General features: G+C 40.3%; 1 protein-coding gene across 2 annotated transcripts in view; it reads left to right on the top strand.

The window, feature by feature from the left end:
• Positions 1 to 25,285, top strand: part of snap25b (synaptosome associated protein 25b) — a 63,971-nt gene that overhangs the window by 36,155 nt on the left and 2,531 nt on the right. For both annotated transcript variants that reach the window (XM_084667796.1, XM_084667797.1), the window contains 4 exons: positions 3,675 to 3,797; positions 4,879 to 4,920; positions 19,858 to 19,906; positions 24,160 to 24,277. In XM_084667796.1, coding sequence (XP_084523922.1) covers positions 3,726 to 3,797; positions 4,879 to 4,920; positions 19,858 to 19,906; positions 24,160 to 24,277 — 281 coding nt within the window. In that variant the 5' untranslated portion in view covers positions 3,675 to 3,725. The remainder of the gene's footprint in view (positions 1 to 3,674; positions 3,798 to 4,878; positions 4,921 to 19,857; positions 19,907 to 24,159; positions 24,278 to 25,285) is intronic.

Below are 25,285 nucleotides of genomic sequence, written 5' to 3'. Positions count from 1 at the left end.
CGGATATTAGACATTCTCTGGTAGTAGGCTAACGTTACGTTTTGAGTGGATGACGAGCGCGAGATGCCGAAATGGATGCCAATAAGATTCTGAATGGAAAGTTTGCTTTTAAAAAGTTGCCAAATGGTTCTATTGACAAGACCAGTGATCTGTGTGTTTTGTCGTTGTAAACTGAGCTATCATCGAGGCACGTCCAGTCTGAAATACCACTTGATGGCCAAGCACACAGCTGATACGAATTCTCTGCCCCCTCGTCAAAGCCAGGCGATTGCAATGTTGTTTTCAACAACAAAAAAATATTTGCACAAAGCAATCCGAACCACTTTTCTATGTTGATAAGAGCATTACAATTTGAAAAAAGATTGGGACAAAAAGAAATCAGGGACATTTAGAATAGATAAAAATGTGCGATTAATTGTGATTAATCGCGAGTTAACTATGACATTAATGTGATTAATCGCGATTAAATATTTTAATCATTTGACAGCACTAGTTAATATTGAAATGGAAGGAGTATCAGACCACTGCAAATCTACGACGACCCGGCCGTCCCTCTAAACTTTCAGCTCATACAAGAAGAAGACTGATCAGAGATGCAGCCAAGAGGCCCATGATCACTCTGGATGAACTGCAGAGCTACAGCTGAGGTGAGAGACTCTATCCATAGGACAACAATCAGTCGTATACTGCACAAATCTGGCCTTTATGGAAGAGTGGCAAGAAGAAAGACATTTCTTAAAGATATCCATAAAAAGTGTCGTTTAAAGAAAACAAGCCACCTGGGAGACACACCAAACATGTGGAAGAAGGTGTTCTGGTCAGATGAATCCAAAATCAAACTTTTTGGCAACAATGCAAAACGTTATGTTTGGCGTAAAAGCAACACAGCTCATCACCCTGAACACACCATCCCCATTGTCAAACATGGTGGTGGCAGCATCATGGTTTGGGCCTGCTTTTCTTCAGCAGGGACCGGGAAGATGGTTAAAATTGATGGGAAGATGGATGGAGCCAAATACAGGACCATTCTGGAAGAATACCTGATGGAGTCTGCAAAAGAGCTGAGACTGGGACGGAGATTTGTCTTCCAACAAGACAATCATCCAAAACATAAAGCAAAATCTACCATGGAATGGTTCACAAATAAACATATCCAGGTGTTAGAATGGCAAAGTCAAAGTCCAGACCTGAATCCAATAAAGAATCTGTGGAAAGAACTGTAAACTGCTGTTCACAAACGCTCTCCATCCAACCTCACTGAGCTTGAGCTGTTTTGCAAGGAGGAATGGGCAAAAATGTCAGTCTCTCGATGCGCACAACAGATAGAGACATACCCCAAGCGACTTACAGCTGTAATCGCAGCAAAAGGTGGCGCTACAAAGTATTAAAATAAGGGGGCCAAATACTTTTGCACGCCCAATTTTTCAGTTTTTGATTTGTTAAAAGTTTGGAATATCCAATAAATTTCATTTCACTTCATGATTGTGTCACACTTGTTGATTTTTCAACAAAAAAAACGTTTTATATCTTTATGTTTGAAGCATGAAGCATAAGGTCAAAAAGTTCAAGGGGGGCCAATACTTTCGCAAGGCACTGTAATAGCCTATAAACATTATATTTCACCTTGCAATGTTTGGTAGGGACAATTAGTTTTTCCATGGCTTTGGTAGGGACATGTCCTCAGCATCTAAACTTTACACCCTTGCCAGTGTGTATTATCCACAATAAAGTTGTTGCTGTTTTCAAGGAAACTAATATTAGAGGGCACCAGAGACGAAGCATGGCACCTTCAAAGTAGGTGCCTGGTCCTAGCCAGATCCTCGTACATTTCATTTGTACAGAGGGTCTGGGATCTCTCGATTGACAAACATTAACTTCCTTGAAGGCGGGTCCTCTGTTGAAGTTTAAAACTATTGGATTTGCCCAGAGCCACTCTGATTTGCCATAACCAATCGCGTTCGCCTTAGCCAAATCCTTCACCACTACTGAAACGGAGCTAGCTGCCGTAGCTGGAAAATCCAACTTTTCCAGAACCCCGTGTGGAGGAGGGCCACAACATCATGGCCACCAACAAAACTCAGCATGGAATGTTCTTGCTCCGGCTTTAACCTATATTCGGCAGCGTTACCACAACCGCAGAATAGTTTCGCTCGCATCTTTCTCCGCCGCCATTACTGAACTACTCAAACAAGTGCACGACATTAACGTCATCGTTCTCAGCCACTCCCTCTGTTCGCTGATTGGACCTACAAAAAATGTGTTCCTCGAAAGCGACTTCAGAGCCTAGCTCCCAGACCTAGTACACAAGCAAAATCCAAATTGAGCGGAAGTACGTAGGAGGGCATAGCCAGGCTACCTTCAAAGTGGCTTGTTCGCTACAACTTAAGCAGAACTTTATTTTTTACAATAAAAACGTGAAATTCACCTAAATATGAAGCAAATTTAACACACTTATTTTGTTGGCAAAATAAATTGGAGGATCTCTCTAATAATGCAAGGAATCTCTGTCTGTGTATCTGCCTGTCTATCTGTGTGTATGGGATTTCAGCTACTCTGCAAAATTCATATTTTTCAGGTGTCCTTTTTATAATCCAACTGTGCAGTGCCCCAATTGACGTTGTTTAAATAAGCATTTCAACATTAAAAAAAGAAAATTGGTGACAGTTTTGCTTGTTTTGCTCTCAACTCTCGGCCATGTTGAGTTGACTGAGCTGCACTCAGCTAGCTCTCACGAGATAAAACAATATGGATATAGCGAGCCAAAAACAGGCACAAGAACTAACCCTAACCATAATAGTATTTATGTTAGTGTGATACAGAAAATCCAAGACTATTTTACTGATGAAATACTGGCTAGCTAACCAAGAAAAATACAAAAGTGGATGGGTTCTTTCAGTAGGTAGGTTTATAGCTGGAGGGTTATCAGCTACAATTAGTTTGCAGTGCTGACTGCTTTAATCAGCTGCTTTCAAAGGGTTTCCATTATGGATGAAATGTTGGCTAGCTAACAAAATGACAATATAAAGTGGATACTTTCAGTATAGATCAGTGATTTTTGTTACATAAATTAATGTGTTTCCTGATGTCAAAACGACCTCCACACAAAACTCTCAACACCAAATCAGTTACGACATTATAAATCAGGACATGGATATAGCGACAGGAATGAATTCATTTGTACGAATTGAGTCTCCTCGGTCAGTTGTCATGTCATATTTATGATAACGTGATACAGAAAATGCAAGACTATTTTACAGCATTGCATAGCACAAAGTAAAAATATACAGACGTTAATAATATAAACATAGCAAACACCCCTTAGGATACATAATTTGCAGGAATGTACCAGAGCAGTTTGTTTAAAATAATGAGAAATTGCTTTTATGACGTGAATAAGTTACTAGAATGGATGAAGTGGAGGTTAAACAAGTATTTCAGAGATGACAGAGACTTTCAATTGTGATCTGAGAAGTATAGGTATCAAAGCCACTGAGAAGAACTGTCATCACTAGCTGCATCACTGGCACTGCATTTATAATTAGCATAACAGTACTCAAGTGCTGTATTCACTCTACTAAGCAGTTTTATCTTTAAAGTACATTCTTTATAATGAATATTCTCTTTCAATCTCCCTCCTCCTTTTTTCTCTGTCTCAACTTTCTCCTGCTTTTCAGTAGTAACCAATCTTCGCTCTCAGAGGTCAACGCCCTCCACGTTACCAAGCTATGGCAGACGAAGCAGACATGCGCAATGAGCTGGCTGACCTGCAGACACGGGGCGACCAAATAGCCGATGAGGTACAGCAACACACACACACATGCAGTGTGACATATTCTAGACTGTAATTTAAGCCTGAAACATGCAGTACATGCACACACATATAAACACACATTTAGGCCTACAAACACTGAGACACACACTCAAACACTGGCACACGCACACTGAGACAAGCAAGGCACACACAGTATATACACACACAAAGACACACCTAGATACACACACATGCACACACAAATTTGCACCTGAAGCCTCTCCAAGCCAGGTGCATTTCATTGGTCTCAAAGTTGTCACTAATGAGATCAGTTTCTCTGTTTTATTGCACAGGATACTGAATAAGTCAAGCACACCCATGTATCTGGCAATATCTGCAAATTGTAACCATGTCTAGTAAGATGCCTGGTGATTTACCTGGAGAGGTGGAGCTATATATGACTGTCAGGGCACTCAGCATGACCCTGACTTCCATAATTAACTGAGGCAGAGAAATAACTTCACATCCCAGAATAATGCACCAGCCCAAATGAATCCATCAACTATTCATGAGGAAATAATGTAATTCAGACAGGCTCTAGAGAGAGGGGCTGAGGGAGGGAGGGACATAGGGAGGAGAGGGGAGACAGGATGGAGGATGGAGAGATTGAAGTGGGGGGGAGAAGAGAGAAAGGGGCAGAGGGATGTAGGTAGAGATTGAAGGGGGAGGGAGATAGAGAGAGGAGGGCATGGAGGGAGGATAGATAAAGTGCTACAGATAAAAAAAATTGAGGAGGGATAGCTAGAGAGACAGTCAGTACGAGAGTGGGGGATATAGAGAAAAGGGGTGGAGGAAGGAAGGGAATGTAATAAAAAGAAAGCAATGTGAAACAGAGTGGAACAATCAATATTGATTAACTGAATTAGTCTTTGTTCTATAAGGGTAATTTATAGTAGTACATCAACAGTCACTATTTCAGCTTTATTCTACAAGGAGTCCACCCAGGATAACCCCAACTACTCCAGTTTGCCATTACATAAGTTTATTTAATGCAGATCTTTATCTGAAAACGTTCTCTTTTGTTCTGCTTTCTTTTTCCCGTCTTTCTTTCGTATTTTCTAAACCAGTCACTGGAGAGCACTCGGCGCATGCTGGCTATGGTCGAGGAGGTAAGACGTCACACATCAGTGTTTCCCATACATAGATGTATTTGTGGCAGCCCACCACAATAAAAAATTGACCGCCACAATGTAATTTTTTTAAATTATAAATACTGTTTAAAAAACCCAAACATCTGATTGTAGTGCTGCGTGCAGTGCATTGATTCGCTTAGCCCCTTCTTCTCCCGCTTGCGTTCACTCTCTCACTACAACGGACCCGTCTTTGAATAGCCCCACTCTCCGTGCAAGCTCAATGCGCGGGACGAACAGTTTTTTCAAAGAATTGGCAGTTTACGAACAGTTAGTATCATAATTCTCTGCACAAATGTGTCCAAAACTACATATTCAAGTTAAATATAATATTAAAACAAATATATAAAACAAATACATAAAGCACTTAAATTAATGCAAATACATTTCTCTCTCGCATTAGTTGTTGAAGTCCCCATCTACACTCACATCTAAGCGATACTAGGGCACATTTCTACAACGTCCGACTCCCCCCTGCCTACCGCCACATATATAATCACATTCTGTGGAAAACAATGTGCATGATGCATGTACACACACAGATCCTCAACACACACTGCAGAAATTAATCCACAGAGCTCAGAGAGGATATCTTTTCTCTTTAAAAAATACCTTCAGGATAGAAAAAGGATCAGGCTCAATTGTGCCTTGTCAATAAGTGGTGTGTAGTGCATGGGCATCAGCAGCATTTTGAAAGTGGGGGGGACACATTTTGCAGGGGGGTCTGGGGGTTTGTCCCCCAGAATAAATAAAAAATGTAGATGCAATTTCCCGCATTCTGGTGCATTTACCACAACTATTTACCATAGTTGTTATACATATACTGAGGGGCTGGACATTCAGATATTTTGAAAACTAAACTTCCCAATAAGCAATGGGACATCTTCAACTACCTGTCACCTTTCAGCACTCACCTCAGCAACAGAGCTGTCTCCACTGCCCCTGCATGCTGCCCCTGCCTCTGACTCACTCAATCACAACCACCTAGGCTATATCAGGAGACATGGAGATGCATTGAGCATTTTTTCATATTGATAATTGACATAAGCTTAATGTAGATTGTTCATATGAAGATTTATTATGCATGGGCAGCATACTAATATGGAGAGAAGGACGTGTCTCTTGTCTCATTAGATGACATCCTGAGGGTATAAGCTTTCAGAGGATATATGGTTTTAATGGTTGAATCAGTTTTGCCTTCATGTTACAGACTAACATCTAGTAATGAAATGCTACGAATTGCCAAAATTACAAGTTGAGCAACCTTGTTAAATTTGGAAGACAATTTTGAAATAAAGGGTTTTTCTTCTTTTTTTTCCCAGTCGTTAGAAAAGCTAGCATGTTAGTTAAGGTTAACTCCAGATTAGCTCACGGTTGTTATATATATTATATATACATATATATTATCGTATGTTATGGCAATAAAAAAAACACCAGCAATTTCTTTTGTAGCTACTTGGAAAAAACATCCTTGTCATTTCTTTCTGCCTGAAACAAACGCCTTGGTCCGGCCAAAAGCACAACATATTTCAGACCCAGATTAAGAAATCAATAAATGCTGTTCCACTTGTAATAGGTAAATAAAGTATGCTATTGCCTAGTGCTAGATGTAGGTAAAAAGCTTGCTTATCTAGCTAGCTATAATCCTAATGTTTGCAGAAGGATCTTTGTGACTTAACGCTAACTAATGCTATTATAGTCAGAGAATGTCTCATAAGGGTGCTTTGGCCATTGAAGGGAAAACTGGGGCAACTCTGACTTACTTTCCTCTTCCTCAAAAAAAACCTCCTTATGTCCATCTCGTCTGTGGAACAGTCATGTCTGAAGTGCTAGCTGCAAGCGCGATGCGTCTATCAAAGAGTATGGGAGTTGAATCTGCATGCGTGATGCCGTTTGTCTAGAAAATGTGGAGTGGAATTCTATTGCTATGGGTATTCTCCCTACTGAGAGTGGAACGGATTTGATTGTGAAGCTATGGAAAGATCGCTGGACTAGTAAATCAGTCATGCACTAATATTTTTATCGCAAAAGTGGGGGGGTCCAAAGTGGGGACGTGACCCCCCCAAGTTACATTGCGGCGACGCCCATGGTGTAGTGACATTTTATGACCCCTGTTAGAAGAGGTCTCAATATTCATTAACACACTCATATTTATGCATCATCTCTCTGCTTATTTTGTCTCTCTCTGGGTTATGCAGTCATAAAGCACTGTAAGTGCATCCGGAAACTATTCACAGCGGTTCACTTTTTCCACGTTGTTATGTTACAGCCGTACTCCAAAATGGATAACATTTTACATTTTTGCAAATGGTAGTTATGCAAAACATCCTTACAAAAATTGTCATTGTCATTCCCAAAGGTCCAAACTATCTAACAGGCAGACATCATTCTGAAATACCAGGCGCAATTTTATGCAATTTAACCTTGAAAGCTGACCAAAAACTAATACTCATATCACGCAGTCGGAGTACATCTAGATAATCAGCGTCAGCACCCAGCATGCAGTGCGGCATGTCAAAAAACGCTAAGACTTGCGGAAAATAGTTTGGTTACAAAAGCTGTGTTCGAGGGATTTTAGTTGTTGTGTTTGTTCAGATAGATGTTTGTAATGTTATTGTTGGTTAGTTAATATGATATTGTTGGTCACCCTGATTGTGTATGTTGTGTAGTTTAATAGGACCAGAGAATCAGCTGCTGTACCATCACAAACTATTCTCGCAAGGATGTGAGTGCTGTCCTAGCCCAATTGCTCATATGACTGTTGTTTGAGAGTCTGGAAGGAGATCAACTCAAGAAGAGTTTCAATATCCAATGGAAAGTCAATAATCAGCCCTTACTAATCATGAAATCTCAGCGGTTGGTGTGTAGCAGAGTGGCTAGATACACTGACTTGTAACCTTATGCTCATGAGTTCAAATCCCAGTTCAGCCTATTGTTGTTGGCCAAACATGTAGTTTTGCTCTCTTGGTGTCCAAGTCTCGATCTTCTACTGTGTACATGTTTACTAGTACATGTTTAATATTTTGCCATTTTGCGGAGGAACCTGCATCGCTGCTTGCAGCTATATTTAGATTTATTTTTGTAGGCAATGAAGAAGACCAAATACCAAATACAGTTTCAATTTGTCTTTATTTCAGTGCCAAAAAGCATTTGGTCAGTTCTGAGCGTAACATTAGCAATGAAGGCCCAAGGGCTTAGAATGTTGCTAAAATAAATTACAGATTGTGAAAGGAAACGTTAACGTTAACTTAGGTATTCATCAGGGAATGAAAGCACATCAAATCGCAGACTTAAAATCGTCTCCCAGCGTATAACTAAGCAAATTACATTTTGTTCGAGATCGCTCAGCTGAACCAGGAAAAGATATCCCATGTCTGCCAACGCTAGCAAGCTCATGTCACTCACATTCAATCGGCCATAACTCAGGTTCGTTTCGGAATACTTACAATATCTTGGTGTCAAAATGGCCACTGCACTTTGACCTTTCGATTGACACCTCATTTGACCCAGTAGGAGCTTCCATGCCCTGTTCATAGGCTTCTAAAGCCAACCAGGTGGCTCCTAACCCCCCCCCCCCCGCCAAATCTTTCTTTAGTACAAAACTGAAGTTGGCTTCAGATGGCTCACAAATGAGCTTGTTTGCCTTATAGCCAGTGCTTGACATTAACATTTTTGCTCACCAGCTACTGTGGCTAGTGGTTTTCCAAAGTTACTAGCCACTGAGCAATTTCATTAGCCACAATTTTCGTTGAACAGTCTTTTCTTTTTTTTGTCTCCGGTTCATTTTTTTCATCTGAATATATTTCAATGTAAAATAAAATTCAGGTTGCTCAAATTCGAGCCAAAAAAAATCGATCTTAAGAATTCAACCATAAAAAACTCGACCCTATCAAATTCGATCCGAAAATTTTCAAGCTGAAAAAATTCGAGGCAAAAAAATTAGAGCCTATCAAATTCAACCTGAAAAATTTCGAGCTTAAAAAATTCACATTTTCAACATCCGGGATATCGAGGACAGGTAGAGCAATCGAGCCTCAATGCAATCGAACCAACTTCTGACCTATAAGAGCATAGACCTTTAGTCAAGCACTCCAAGGAAGCGGGAAACCTTCAAGCCATAGAGTTAATGGCCGGGTTTCCCAGATTTGTTAAGAAGCTCTTAAGAAGCTCTTAGCGTTAAGAGCTTCTTAACGAATCTGGGAAACCCGGCCAATATAACCTAGAGTAAGCTACTTTTCCAACGCATTGTATGGGTTGGAAAGATGAGAATTCAGTGTTGTTTAAATTTCAATATTAAGTATTCGATGCCTTCAAAACTTTTTGCTTCCATAGGGTTGCACTCAAACATAGTAGTTTGACGACGACTTTTCCCCTGCGCTACATTAGTCCTTGGCCCGGCATCTTCCGTATTAGCTAAGGGATGCTTTGCGGGTGGTATTTGAGACTGGAATAACTCCTACAGTAAACTAATTCTGCATAGCACAAGGTGCAAACAACCTTAGTCTTGTCGAGGTTTCCATTGGGAAGCTTCTTAAAAATATTCCCTTAAGCAAACCAGGCGGCTTCATAGCTGCATCCATGTTAGCACGTCATGTTTGATGTGATAATTTCATACACAATACACACAGGTTCAAAGACTCGTTCTTGCCCCTTACAGTGCAATTCGGGTAAGTAGCCTATACATCCGCGCAAAAAAATCAGGTGAAAGTCATCATAGCTTGTGTATTATAGACCTAGCTCCCAACCCAACTTTGAGAATAGATTAACTGCAATTTTTTGTATTGCCCGATAAGAGTCTCACGTTAACGCAGCACGTTAACACCGATAATAAATAACTATTGTCTAGTCTGCTGGTGCGAGACCGAATGCTAAGGTAGCGCCTGCCAGAAGGCGGGGTAAAAAGACTGAAGGATGGGTGGTTACAGTCTCTCAGAATCCTGCCAGCTTTCCTGTGAAGCATTGTGTGTGGTAGGTGTCTGTAGGGCAGGGGGCTTCCTGCCGATGATGAACTCAGCAGTCCTGACCACACAACATAGGGCCTTGAGGTCCCTGTCTTTGCAGCTCCCATACCACACTGTGATGCAACCAGTCAGTGTTCTCTATAGTGCATCTGTAAAAGTTAGTGAGGATGACCGAGTCCATTCCAAACTTCTTCAGTCTCCTCAAGAAGAAGAGGTGTTTCTGGGCTGCTATCACCACCTTGTCCATGTGAGCAGACCAGGTGAGGTCATTGCTGATGTTCACTCCTAGGAACCTGAAGCAGCTGACCTTTTCCACTTCGGATCCGTTGACGTAAAGTGGTGCATGCTCCTCCTCCTGCCGCCTCCTATAGTCCACAATCATCTCCTTGTGGCTTGGAGACCTGGGGCCTCATGTATAAAGGATTGCGCAGCTTTCATACCAGAAGATGGCATACGGCCAAAACTCAAAAAGTACCTACACACAGAAATATTCACATGTATGACACCGATCATACGCCAGGTCCTTCGCACCTTTCCTTTATAAATCACAATCAACGTGAGATTGACCGCACGTTAATGAGCCACTGACTCTGCCGCCCTCGAATAAACGCTGCACCAAAAATGAGCGTTAAACGCTGCAGCGTTTATTCTAATAAATACGGTGACTGTGAGATCGAGGTTCTGACAACAGAGGTGGAGGCGAGACAATGTTTCCTGTTTGCCGCCCTGTCATCAGGTATTAGCGACAAAAGAAAGTCGGCAGAGTGGAAAACTGTCACTATTTGTGCCCTTTCTTGTTTTTAACCTGTAGCACTTTGAGATTTAGCTAAATGTTAAGTGCATTACAAATACAATTATTAATTATTATAGGGCCCTAAAGGCTGTGGGTTCAGAGAACCGGACCATGGCAGAAATTAAGAAGAAATGGTCCGATGTAAAACTTTAAATGAAGAAACAAGTGTTGGCGCATCGTAACAGCATGGCAGCTATAGGGTTAGCATGACACGCATTTCCTGAGTGATGTTGTCTTTTGTTTGACACCCTCAAGCTTAACAGAGTTATTAAGTGGTGGCGGAATAAACAAAAGGCTATATAGCATTTCCCGTTTCGGGTTTTGGCATTTTTATGTGATCATCCACATAATGATTATTAGTGAAACTTTTATTTTTATGTTTTTTGAATTGTCAACGTCATAAACGTAGTAGTGGAAACTTTTTTGTGTATTGTTTTGTGAGTTTCGGCACGTTTCTGTTAGAATTCGCCATGTTACAGAGCCAGACAAGACTGCAGAGGGTCCGCACATTCTCACGTCAAGTAAATCTTTATACATCACAAAGTGTGCGTGAAAACCAGCGTACGCAAGCTTTTTGTGCGTACACAACGTTTATACTTGAGGCCCCTGGAGTGGCTTGGAGACCAGTCTGGAGGGGATGATGGTGTTGAATGCTGAGCTGTAGTCAATGAACAGCATCTTCACATACATATTCCCATTAGCGTACCGTGGGCTTTCAGTCAGGGCCTTCCGTAACAACCTCCAACCCCCCCCAAAAAAGACCTGGGGTCTCATTTATAAAGGTTGCGTACGCTCAAAACAGGGCTGAAAATGTGCGTACGCCACTTTCCACGCAAAGGTTGTGATTTATAAAAAACAAACTTGACGAGAGAATGTGCGGTCCTCCACGCAAACTCTGACCCTCCCGTAGGCCTACGCACATTTTGAAAACAGTTGGAATTGGCGACGCAGATGACCGTACTGTAGTCTGACTGCAGAAATTGAATGTGGGAAGAACATTACTCGTAATATTTATATATTTTGTTTTACTCACACACGTTTTTTTCATTCAATTTCATGATTATCATGAAGAATACATCCAGCAGTGTTATTTGCGCTTGTACTGAGTGATTCTTGTTCCATAAACACCTTGTACAATCCAACTCAAATTTTACTGTAAATAAAAATTCAGCGCTTCCTCACCATCAGATTCCACTACGGGAGTTCAGGAGGGGGAGATTCCCCGACTCCATGGAATACAGGATAAAATAACATATCCTACCTTTAGATAACTGCAGAACACGGTGTATAACTAAATATATTTATTTAATACTGTGCAAATATCCTCATAAGTCAAAAACTGGAAATACAGTCGTCAAGCTCCCGTGCAATCGCTACACTCTACGTCCTTGTTATCAGTCCAGACTTTAATAGATTACTGTTCATAACAAAACGCTTTTGTTTTCAAATTGTATCTCGACTCGCAGTATCACTGCCACAGTTGACGCCACTCGCACAGTTTTTTTAAATTGGTGATCTACCGGCCACCACATTTTCGGAGTTTTCGGGCACCACCAATAGGCTACCAGTGTCTGAGAAGTTGTCATGCGCTATGATTCACCGTAAAAAACAATCGTATGCCAGGGTCATGATGAGATATTAGATTAGCATTCATGAGGTGCTTTGCATTGACTATATATGGTTAAAAATGGGCGTGTTGAGGGCGGGGTACAATGCTGATTCACGTACGCACACTTTTGGGTAATCTGTGATTTATAAAGGGAACATTGCGTACAGGTGTGCGTACGCACGGTTTTATAAATCTGAATTTTTGTGAGCGCACGACATTTTAGGCTTTTGGGCGTACGTACACTTTTAGTAAGAATCCTACGCGCAGTTTTATAAATGAGACCCCAGATCTTCACCAACCACACCACACACGTACACCACTGTGCATTAAACAGTTTAGGCACATCAACACAGCATCACCATCTACATTTATGCATTTATCAAACGCATTTATCCAAAGCAACTTCCAGGAGGGAGTTTTACAAAAGTGCATAGGTCACTGATCATAACAACGAGATAGCCCCAAACATTGCGGGTATCCAAACGTATAGCATACATTGTGAAACTAAATAAGTCCCAAAGGGAAGAACAATAAGAGCATGCAGTTAGGCAAGTTTCCAATTAAACAGCAAGAACCTCTAAAGTGCAAGAGTATATACCTGTGGAAAAAGCAAGCAACAATAATATATTTCATAGAGTACAATAATTTTAAGATAGTTACAACAAACCAACAAGAGCAACAAGTCTCTCAATAAGTCTTTTTTTTTTTTTTTTGAAAAATGTATTTATTGAGTTTTAATTTTTTTTTTTGCAAAAGAAAAGAAAAAAAACACCAAAAACAGACTTAATAGAATAAAATAAAATAGTACAATGTAAAGTATAAATAACAATACATATATACAAATAATATACATATACGCATACATGGATACCAACATATTACATTATGAGAAAAAGTATGTAAATGAACGCATACACATACACCCATATATAAATGCTTAGATAAATAATAAGTTAACAGAAATATTAAATTTTAAAAAGGATATTCAAATGAAAAAAAAAAAAAAAAAGTAGGTACAGTATAATGCATTTATTATCCTCTGCGGGTACTACATAACCTCAAAAGCAGAAGTTGTACTTATCCCTCCTCCACTTCATCAAGCATCTGAGAGAGATCATTGTCCCTGATGTAGTTAATGAATGGGCCCCATATTACTTTAAACTTCTCTTGGGTATCCCTGAGCGTATAAGTAATTTTTTCTAGAGGCAGACATAATGACATTTCTTTGAACCATTGTCTAATACTTGGTCTTCCATTACTTTTCCACGTTAATGCAATCAACCTTTTGGCCTGTAATAGGCAAATGTTTACAAAAGTCTGTTTTCCACTACTTATATTATGTTTCTTTGGATAGATGCCTAGAATAAAAAGTTTAGGTTCTATTATTATTTGGATTGATAGAATGTCCTGAATTATCTTTCCAACTTCATTCCAGAATTCAATTATTCTCGGGCACTTCCATATACAATGAATAAGTGTTCCCTTGTCGTCCCCACATCTCGTGCACAAATCTGGAATATTGGGATTAAATTTGTTTTGTTTTTCTGGTGTAATATATACTCTCATTAACCAGTTGTATTGCAGCAATTTTAACCTTGTATTGGCAGTTTGAGACAGAGCATTCTTACATGCAACAATCCACTCTTCATTGGTAATTTCCCTTTGTAGATCACCTTCCCATGAATTTAGTTTAGAATCTGATGATTCAGGTGAATTGTCACTCAAAAGATTCTAAATAGCTGAAATATTTTTTTTCTCGAAGGGATTTTTAATTAGATTATTCTCCAGTATAGATAATGTTGGGATGGTAATGGATTGGTTCTGATAGGATCTAATAAAACATTTTAGTTGTAAATATTTAAAGAAGTGTTTTTTGGGAATGTTATACATACTTACTAGGTCCTCAAACGTTTTAAAATGACCGTCATTCGGATTATAAATATCCTTCATTTGTTTTATTCCTTTATCAGCCCATAACTTGAACCCACCATCAGCTCTTCCTGGTACAAAATGGTTATTGCCCCAAATTGGACTAAACCTGGAAAGAAGAGAAGTTTCCTTGTGGTATTTATTTACATCATGCCATACCACAATCATGTTCTTAACTATTGGATTTGTTGTCTTCTTTTTAAGGTTTTTAAAAGTATCCGAGTATATATATGCAGGTAATGGAATCTTTTCAGAGCCGGATTCAATATCTTTCCATACTGGCGAGTTTCCCGTGTAATAATAATACTTCATAGTTCTTATTTGAGTAGCCCAGTAATACCATAATAGATTGGGGCATTGGAGCCCTCCCCTGTCATACGGTAGGTACAGAAGGGACAAACAAAGTCTGGGGCGTCTATTTTTCCAAATAAAATTGCAAAAAAGTTTCTTGAAGCTAGAAGTCTGAGGGAGGCGGCAAAGGGATATTTTGGAAAAGGTAAAATAGTTTGGGCAGAATACTCATCTTTAATATATTAATTCTACCTAAGAGGGAGATTGGAAGTGATGACCATTTTTCAAGTGATTCACAAGTAGATGCAATAACAGGATTGTAATTGGCTTGAACAATTTCTTCAATTTTGCAATTGATTTGAATACCTAAGTATGTGAAACTGTTGACTGAGTTGAATTGACTTACGCTAGTCGAAGGATTATTCCTATCATTCGAATTACACAATAAAATGGAGGATTTGGAGGTGTTAATTTTGTAACCTGATACATTGCCAAATCTTTTAATAAGGTCCATAAGCGCCAGAACAGATATATCCAATTTTTTTTGAAAAATAATGATATCATCAGCATAAAGAGCCAGACGGTGTTCGACTAGACCTGTACATATGCCCGAGATCAGTGAGTGATGTCTTATTGCAATTGCTAAAGGCTCAATTGCAATCGTAAATAGTAACGGCGATAATGGGCAACCATGTCTACAACCCCTGTTAATTTGAATTGGTTTGGATAGATTATTATTAGTAACGATTTCTGCATATGGCTCTCTATATAAAAGTTTCACCCAATTACAAAAATTATTCCCAAACCCGAACCTATCGATTACTTCAAACAAGAATGCCCATTCCACCCTGTCAAACGCCTTCTCTGCGTCCAGTGACAGGAAAGCTGTATCTGATATCTCTCTCTGGTTATGTAGAATATTTAAGACTCTTCTTAGATTATGAAACCCCTGACGTCCTAAGATAAATCCGTTTTGGCTTGGAGTGTAACCACCTCGTCCTCAGTGCTGGAGATGCGGACCTCTGCTCTCGTAACACGCTCTGTGCAGACGCTAATCTCCTTTCTCACTCCGTCTATTGCACTTATTACCCCGTCAAACCTGTCCGAGAAATCGTCCTTCAGCCCTTTGATGGCGTCAAGGATTTCTTTGCCTGCTATTACGTCTCCATCTTCTGGTTCAGCTTCGTCAGGCATGGCGCTAGCATTAGCGCTGTCGCTAGCTTCCCCGCCAGTCTTTGTCAAGCCAAAATCCGACAAATTTGCTTGTTTACGTCTGGACATTTTGGTTACTGCAGGTTTCTTTGACACAGCCAAACACGCTGTTCACTTTTGGTGGTTGTAAATTAGGTTTCTATCAGTTTTTAATAAAAGTTTAGTGGAGGGTAGAAAAACCACCTGCTCAGCTCGCCGCCATTACCGGAAGTCGAATAAGAGTCATTTTGATCATGGGGAAAAACTATGATCCAGCCAATCATTCCCAAGTGCCGTTGTACTCCCGGAACAATTAGCCTTTTCTTGAAGGTGGGAAGACAGTTTCCCTGATGGAGGTGGGGAGTTGATTCCACCATTGGGGGGCCAGACAGGAGAAGAGCTTGTGTTGGGACCAAGCGATCTTGAGCGGTGGGACCACCAGACGGTTATCAGAAGAAGACTGTAGGTGGCGGGTGGGGGTGTAAGGCTGGAGGAGAGACTTGATGTAGTCGGGTGCAGTCCCGTTCACCGCTCGGAAGGTCAGTACCAGAGTCTTGAATCCATGAATTCTGTCACTACGCATTAAAATTTGATGTCTGTAGACTGTACACCTGTTGGACTGGTATGCAAACTGCATAGGGTCCAGGGTGGGAGGCAGCAAGGAGCAGATGAATGACACTTGGGGTGTCATCCCATTCCCATTGTTACACTGGTGAGAGCCCATGTCGTGCTGTAGCAGCCCTTTACATTTTTCTGCCCACATGCTTCAAACAACCACAGTCTGCAACTGTCCAAGCCTCCTCTGGACCTGTGGAGGCAGACTATGTTAATTGGAAATCTGTAAATATGGGGCAGCTGTCCATACACTGTCAGCCATAAAAGTAATAATTGGATTTGGATTAAATATGCACGTGTGCTATAAGTCATGCTGAGCAATTTAAAATTACTGTTCTGCCAAGCAAAGTGTGCTACAGTTTGGGTCACCTTCTGATCTGACAGTTTGTGCTGGATCAATAATACTTATTTCAGTGAATCCCCATTTTAGTCATGGTTATCTTTCTCTTTTACCTTAAAGCTAGGTTAATAAATGTGTGTGGCACAGTTATTTTGAAGTAATTTAATAACTTTGTTTAAGATGTGAAGACAAAAACATTAGCCCACATCAAGTGCAATTAACCATGGCCTTCTTCAGTGTTTTGAATTGTATCCTACAATTTTCAATTGCTGCCACGTTCTTTTTTGGGCTATTATTTCTCAATATCCTGTTCAGAATATTGGCCATAGGCTACTGTCAGAACGGTTTCAGACAGCTCATCAAATTATGCTTATTTTCAGTAGGCCCAACTGTATAGTTATGTTAAGTACATTTGGTAGGCCTTCAATTTACGCATTTTAACGGACGTAATGTTTTGATAAGTTTTCTCCCTTGCCATGTTAATTGCGGCAACATTGCCCATAAAATAAAAATAAAAACTCGAAACAATTTACGCTGCTGAAATTAACACTCCTCTGCTGGTTTACGCTTTGCTTTTTGTTACATAACTCCTCTTTTCGACAATCGCCTGATCTGGGCTGCCCCATAGGCTTATATATTAATAGACACAGCTACTTCTGTCTTCCAAGATGGCGTCCCCATTCACTTCTATGAAAAGTGCTCAGTGGCACAGTGTGGCAAGCGAGAGCGCGAAACCGGACCGCGCCATCTTTCCAGGTCCGGCTCTTCCGGTCTGGCGTTAAACGGTGGCTTGCTTTTTTTCCCAGGCCCCCACCCCTCTCCCCTCAGCTTGACGCAACGGTTGTGGATGTAGGTGGTATTGCATTTACGATTTGCTGCCCGACTTGTCCGGTCGTTTTTATTTTATTAACTCCGGTCAACATATCTAAAACTATCTCCCCCAATAATTTTTGTTCAATTCAGGAACCTGGCTCATACAACTAGCTTCTTCATAGAATAATTTTCCAGATTTTTGCTGAGTTTGAAACCAATCTGAAGTGGATAAACGAGCAACCCATTTATTTGCTTACGTCAAGAAAAGTTGCCTGAAAACGTGCTCGCGGATACTAACCATAGAGTTAATATGACGAGAGTAAGCTACTTTGGTCCTCCAAGATGGCGTCCCCATTAATTTCTATGAAAATTGCTCAATGGCACAGTGAGGCAAGCGAGAGCGCGAGACTGGACGCAGCCATCTTTCCACTTCCGACTCTTCCGGCCTTCAATTTATCATCAGTGTAGAAATGGGGCCTGTGTTTTATATGTTCATCCTACAAAACCAAATGCCTATTAATGGATATAACGTGATCTAACAAGACTTGGTAATAATGTAATAAATAAAAGCTTGACAACTGTGTCTAAAATATACTTTATTGAACATTTGCTTTTGAAAGGGGCATATTCACAGAACCATATAGGCTGGAAGACGTTTCCATCAGATGTAAGTGGGGGTGAAACATAGTCACTGGGGACTTTCATTGTCCCACAAAAGCAGTCTGGTTTGATGACACGATCAAAAAAAGACAAATGGATGTGTTTAACAAAAGCTTCTGAAGGCAAGACTAATATTATTTAAATATATATCATTTCCTATTGTGGTTATCAGTTAAAGTATTAATCTTCGCCTTTGCTCCAGATAGACATGTCAACAATCTATGCTCATGCTTAACATAATATAATATTTGCCATCAAAATCTAATGTGTTTTAAAATAACGGGAATAAACTATATTAACAACATTTCATGTATGGGTGACAACCATTTGCTACATTTGCTACAACAGGGCAGGCAACTCAAGCCATGTATATCTGTGCTCATGCAATATAAGTCTATGGCTCATTCAGCTCCAGGTAAATCGGCAATCGGCCATTGTGAACTTTTGTGCTTGTACCTGGTTCGTATCCGCGAGCACATTTGCAGGCAACTTTTATTAACGAAAGCAAATAAATGGGGTGCTAGTTTACCCATTTCGGATTGGATTCAGAAAACTCATCCAAAAATCATAAAAGCCATTGAAGATAGCCTACACAAAAAAATAACTGATGACATGTTGCCGTGCTTCCAAGCCAGCAACATACTGGACATGCCGGGGATCGTGGTTCTGCAGGGGAGGCCCTTTTAATTCTTCCTCACCGTCTTCCTCCAACTGCTCTTTTATGTGTTTGTCATTAGTCACAATGTAATTTGTGGCCAATATGTGAGAATCATGATATTGCAAACATGGTCTTGGAAAGCTGTTGGCCTATTATTGCAAGATTGTACATATAGTCAACACTAGAAAATAAGACAGTGAATATGTTGGAGATTGAGATGCTTGTATTTGTACATTGAATTATTTAGGCTGCTAGCTGGGACATGGCATGTGTGATACCATTTATATGCATGTTTTCTTTTTACCTTGTAGTTTAATCAAGTAGTAAATATAGGACTAATATATATATTTAGTTCCTGAAGAGAAAGGTGAATCACGTGAATAAATGCATGAGTAACTCAAATCAAAAATATCCTTAGATTTGAAAATTTAGCTTAGCTTTCGGTGGGAATGCAGCATTACACTGAGGCAAACTGAGCTAGTCTAATCCTGTGTTCACACCAAAAGCTAAATGAATTTTTTGCACGGCGAGATTAAGTATTATAGTCAATGCTAACACATGAACGGCAATGCGAATCACGCAATGAACGCGCTATTTACATCTATCGCGTCTTTCGCTCGAGTTTAAAATTCTGCGTGAAGTACTTGTTTATAGTGGTCCTTTTGGACATAGTAGACAACAGAAAAAAAAGAGAAAGGCGATCGTGCTAATAAACAAACCTTCCAGCGGTCAATTGCGTAAGCGAATTCGGTGTGAACATGGCTTAACTCCATTGTGGCTCTGTGTCTTTCCAGTGAACCAGAAATGGGTATTGCACTCATTTTATTCATCATTGAAAACAATGACATGTACTTGCAATAACCTTTGCCGTAGCCTCCCTGCTTATTCATAATCTGGTTTACACTCTCTACTGTTTTTTTATTTGTTTCTTTAATTGTCTTCTTGTCTCTTTACTTTTTTCTTCTCCTTTTTGGTCTTGTTTTGTACCCTTCTTTTGCTTTCTCTTCCTCTCTCTCTTTATTTCTTCCTCTCCCTTTCTCCCTCCCCGTGCTGTAGAGTAAAGATGCAGGTATTAGGACACTGGTCATGTTGGATGAACAGGGAGGTAAGTCAGCCAGAGAAATGCAATCATATTGATATGTTTGTTATATTCTATTCTGTGTAATAAATTAGCTATACTATAACCAACTGTACTTTACTATACTAGTCTGTACTATACTTTGTTATGTTAGGTCATTGAAGTGTATTTCAAGTTATTCTTGTATAGTAGGACGTAAAATTACCTGGAGTTATGACTCCTTGTTCATTGGATATGATATCCCCAGAGCGGCCCTGTTGGCTGGTCAGAGGGCAAGCTATGAGGGTCAGAGATTAGCTAGTAGACTTCATCCCCACCCCTTCCTCTTCCTGGGGACACGGTGGTTTGACTGGTAACGACAAATACATCTCATCCACGCCTCCATCCCTACTTCTGGTCCTGTGTGGAAACCTCCCTGTGGGCCTGTGTAACATCCCTGGGTCAAGGACCACTTCTCTCTCAATGGGCTGTGCTGAGGCTGCTCCTGAAAGGGATACAAGGAAGATTTGGCTTTGGTATAGGTTCATTTGTCTCAGTGGTTTACGTATACTTCACATGTGGAACATTATTTCTGAATGAATTCACTGTTTTGGGCTCTCTTTGTTAGGCAACTAGAAGGACAGTTTATTATAGTGTTCTGTCTGTGGGGTGATCTGAGGCCTGTTCCATAAAGCAAGTTTACCGAATAAGCCAGACTTATGTCAGTTAGTCAGACTCATTTCTAGTTCATTCGGTTCCATAAAGCTAGCTCAACGTAGTTCGAACTCAGTTACTATGGCAACTTAGGCTGCAGAGTATAATTATCAGAGTATAATTATCATAGATAAATAGTTGTTAACAGTAGTTTACAATTGTAAAACAGACCTAAATCCATAGGCTACATCTATATCCTCATTTTCTTTTCTTTTTTGTAGGCTATTTATTTAAAACCATGTCAAAAAATAAAATTTACATGTGTTTAGAGGGTGTTTGTTTTTTAATCAACAAAGTAACTAAAGGTCTAAAAAAGGACATCGACCTACGTAGCCTATCGTTCATGTCAATCATGGCGTGTCGTTTCATTTTTATGAAGCGGTAGATGAGGGAGCTGTCATAGTACACGGCTTAATCCATGTTTTACCTCTCGGGCTACTTAAGAATAGGGTGCACGCGCAATTAGCTTGACTACTTAAGTCTGACTTGAATTAGTAGGACTGTGTGAGCTGAAATTGGCCTTTATGGAACTGCTTTAGCCCCGCTTGACTTGTTAAGGTAATTCAAGTCTGGTTTGTGACTTTAAGTCCAACTTATTTGAGCGGCCTTTATGGAACAGGCCCCTGGCCAATCTGAAATGGAGGTGTTCTCTTCACAGTGTGGTGAGGACGAAATTAGGAGAATAAAGAGGGGAAGTGGAGAGAAGAAAGATAGAGGAGAGTAAAGAAGGAGAGGCGGAGTGGAATGGAGAGAACGAAAGAGGAGGAACATGTTCGACTGGGCTCTGTCAGTTATGTGTTCCTCTGTGAAGTGCATTATGGAGAGACCTAATTGGCCTGTCAGAGTAACATCATCCCCTCTCTTACCACTCAGACTTTCCATGTATCAACATCACTCCCTGAGTAATCGATTCCCACATTCACACACACGCGCACACTAACCAGTCTGTTATGGTGATGGCTCACCATCCCTGATGTGATACCTTGCATTTAATGAATTGTTTAAGCCTAGTTTTGAGCTATGCCTCTACAAAAATGTTGACCAAAAACATTTTGATCTAATCAGGTGATTAAGAGGTTATGGATTGGTTTAATTGGTTTCATGATGTGGCCTGAAAAATTGTTGTGGAGTTGTTTATAATTAAATGAATTGGTTGGCATTATTTCATTCCAAGCATAACCCCATCTCCATATAGTTGAATGTTAATTAACGGGAGGCAGGATACTATGTAGCAATTTATTGTGAGTGGATGAACCGACAAGATCCCTGTCAAGCATTTCTCCTCCTCTTCAATCCTTTATTCTCCATGGGATTAGCTGGAAAGGCCTATTAGCGGTGAGGGAAGGTAGAGACAAGGTGGTGACCGGGTGGGGGAAGGGTGTCGGGGCGGAGTGTTTTATAAACTGTAAGGCAGAGGGCAACGGGGAGGGTCAGGAGAGAGAAGCAGGTAGCGACTATGTAGACTTATGTTATCCCTAGCTTTTTCTGTCTGTCGTGGTGCAGCTGTGTCCATTCCTTACAAGGCATTTGTCGACAATACAGTTTTCTCCACATTGCCTTAACCCAGGGATTGTACAAATGCCCCCTCTTGCCCACCCCACTGCTTAGCTTATGCTCAACACGTTTCCTTCCACTTGTTCAGTACCCCTAGCCAATGATCAGTCAGATTACTCTTTGCCAAATCCGAACCTTATGTAGTTCTCTTGACTAATGAGGTGAGAGAAAGGGCGGTACCCAAATCTGCACCTAATCATTGTGCTTGTGTACCTCATCCTCCAATAGTGCTTTTCACCTTCTTCTGCAGTCATTTCAATGGTTAACATAGCTCATTCACTCCATCCGTATAATGCTTTGCGTAGCTGTGTATATCTCGTCTGTTTTTCTCTCTGTCTCCCTCTCTTTTTCCCTCTTGATTTCTCTCTCGATCTGTCTGTGTCCCTCTATCACACTTGCTTCATTATGAGCCTTTAGAGTCTGGCTGGTAATTCAGAAGTACTGGTTCAATCAACGATGCAGTTAACATCAACACATTCTATCATACTTGCTAGAAAGGCACACACAAATAGCTGCTAAATGAAATGTTAATTGATCCCATACTATTAAGAAAAAAAGAGTTATCTAATAATGCCCACACTGTAAAAAAAAAAAACGGTGTAAAAAAAACAGGAACAATCTGGCAGCTGCGACGCCAGATTACACCCATTAAATTACGGTAAAAAAGTTGTTTTCATTAACATCAATTAACCGTAAAATAATTGAAATTTTCCTGTACCAAATGTACAAGATATATCTGTAATATCACATTACAGGCTGTTCTTTGCCGGTAAATATGACTTTTATTAATATAACTTCTCTGTAACAAAACAGCATTTTCAATCAATTTAAAAAATAAAGCCTTATTAAGTTATAATGATTTAACATGTTAATTCAAAGCAAGTCGTTTGCACAACACACAGCATTCAGATGCTATAATTAATATCCAAATACTACAGACATTACCGGCGCTTCAAATGACACCTGTAGCGCCGGGCTAGCTGTACAAATTGGAAAGGATTATATTTCGTCACACGTATATTCACAAGACAGGTTAGATCGGCATCTAACTGGACAACATTCACACTCAGGGTACAGACCATCACATTACACATATCAAAACAGAACGAACACAACAACAAAACTCCAAACAATGATTATCTAACCTTAAAAAGAAAAGCTTATCTAGTTTAAACCTTTAACTCTGTAGCTTTTCAGCGTGTTGCGGGGCATTCTGGGTAACAGGAGCGTTGCCGCTACACAACTAACTAATAAACTTTCCTTTGTCCTACTCTGGCGTCTTTACATTTATTCATTTAGCAGACGCTTTTATCAAAAGCAACTTCCAAGAGAGAGCTTTACTATAAGTGCATTGGTCAATGATCATAAACAATGAGATAGCTCCAAAAAGGTTTTTGCAGACTTTTGAAGTCTTTGATATTGACTGGTGCATGCTGGGATTGCATGACGTCAACTACCCGAGCTCAGTTCACAATTCAAGGTTCCTTTGTCTAAACCAAAAATTATGTTATTAAGTTATTTGTCCGTGGGATGAAAGTAAATATCTGCAAAATAACTGTTAAAATAGCTAGTTTTGATAAAGTGAAGTTATGTGTTTTAACAGAACATTTTCGTGAACATTTTATTAATATTTGTAAAAATAAAACAGACATTTTAGTGTATTTTTAAGTAACATTTGGCTGTAAATCTTATGTAAAATTATAAATTTACAGTTTGCCACTGTCTTTCTATCTGTATTTCCTGTAATTCAGAAATACAGAAAAAAACACGTATAATTTACAGAAATTATATGTGCGTTTTTTTTTTTTTTTACAGTGCATAGTAATGCCACTGAAATAAACACACACAAGTACATGCTTAGGAATTCGGTTAACTTTATTAACCTCTACCCTCCTTGTGCTCCTTGTCTGAGCTTCTAACCTTCTTTTGCATTGCATTGTGGTTGTGTCTGATAGGCTAGTCGCTTCAGAGCTCAGTCATTGACGAGCTAAACAAATATCATTTCACTGCTTTCATGCCTTTGTCTCTACCAGAACAACTGGAGCGTATGGAGGATGGCATGAACAGGGTCAACCAGGACCTGAAGGAAGCGGAGAGAAATTTAAAAGATGTAGGACAGTGTTGTGGCCTCATATGCCCATGTTTGGCCAAGTAGGTACCGGCCAGGGGCCGTGAGGCTTCAGCCTGTGTGTCGCTGTTGCTGTCCAATGTCTGTCTCTCTTGTCACAGTCAATGTCTCTTTTTGTCTCCTCCCCTTTCTTTGTCGTCCCTCTCCCCCTTCCTCTGTGCCCCCCTACCCCCCAACCCGGCCTTCCAATCCACCTTTCTTTCTCTCTTTCTCATGTGCTTACGTTCTTTTGGGGGATAAATGACTATGTGTTGGTAATCAGAACAACTGGAGCGCATTGAGGAGGGGATGGAACAGATCAATAAGGACATGAAGGATGCTGAAAAGAATTTGAACAATCTAGGACAGTTCTGTGGTCTATGTTCATGTCCCTGTAACAAGTAGGTGCTGCCTGCCCCATCCTGACTGCATGTGTGCCTGCCTTACTGCCTGCCTCACTGCTTGCCTTAACGTGTGCCTTTCTGCTTGTACTTATGTCTGTCTTTCGGCCTGCTTCAGCCTTATAGCTGCAGAGCATGGTGAAGATCTCTCTGGCCATTAAGGCACCAAATCAAACCAGAGTCACCCTGTGTGTATGTTCGTGTTTGTGAGAGATTGTGTATTTACATGCACCTATGTGTATGTTTTTGTGTGTTTGTGTGTGACTTAAAGACAGAGAGATAGAAGTCTTGATCTGACATTTTTTGTGACATTGAGAATCAATTATGATTCTTCTTGACACCACTCTCTAGTAAACTCCAGGTTACTCTTTAGGCTTCTAGTTGACATGGTGCTCTCTTCTTTTTGCTCCTGGATACCTCCTTTACACACACAGACATACAAAAATGCACACACAAGCCCTTGGTATTATATAGTCTGCAACAAGAAGTGCCTAATTATACCTGTGTGAGACAGTGAGAGGTGATGTTTGAATCCTAAAGGCCGATACATGCTTCTTCATTTTCCAAAAAACGGACACATGGGAACGCCCTCCTCTACGGGGAACGCCATCTCCGAGGGCTCTCGGAGAGCTTGACGTGCACCTCCTGAAT

Source organism: Hypomesus nipponensis, chromosome 12, assembly GCF_054491055.1.
Source record: "Hypomesus nipponensis isolate SF chromosome 12, ASM5449105v1, whole genome shotgun sequence".
Classification (NCBI taxonomy): Eukaryota; Metazoa; Chordata; class Actinopteri; order Osmeriformes; family Osmeridae; genus Hypomesus; species Hypomesus nipponensis.
This window is presented reverse-complemented; position numbering and strand designations above follow the sequence as displayed.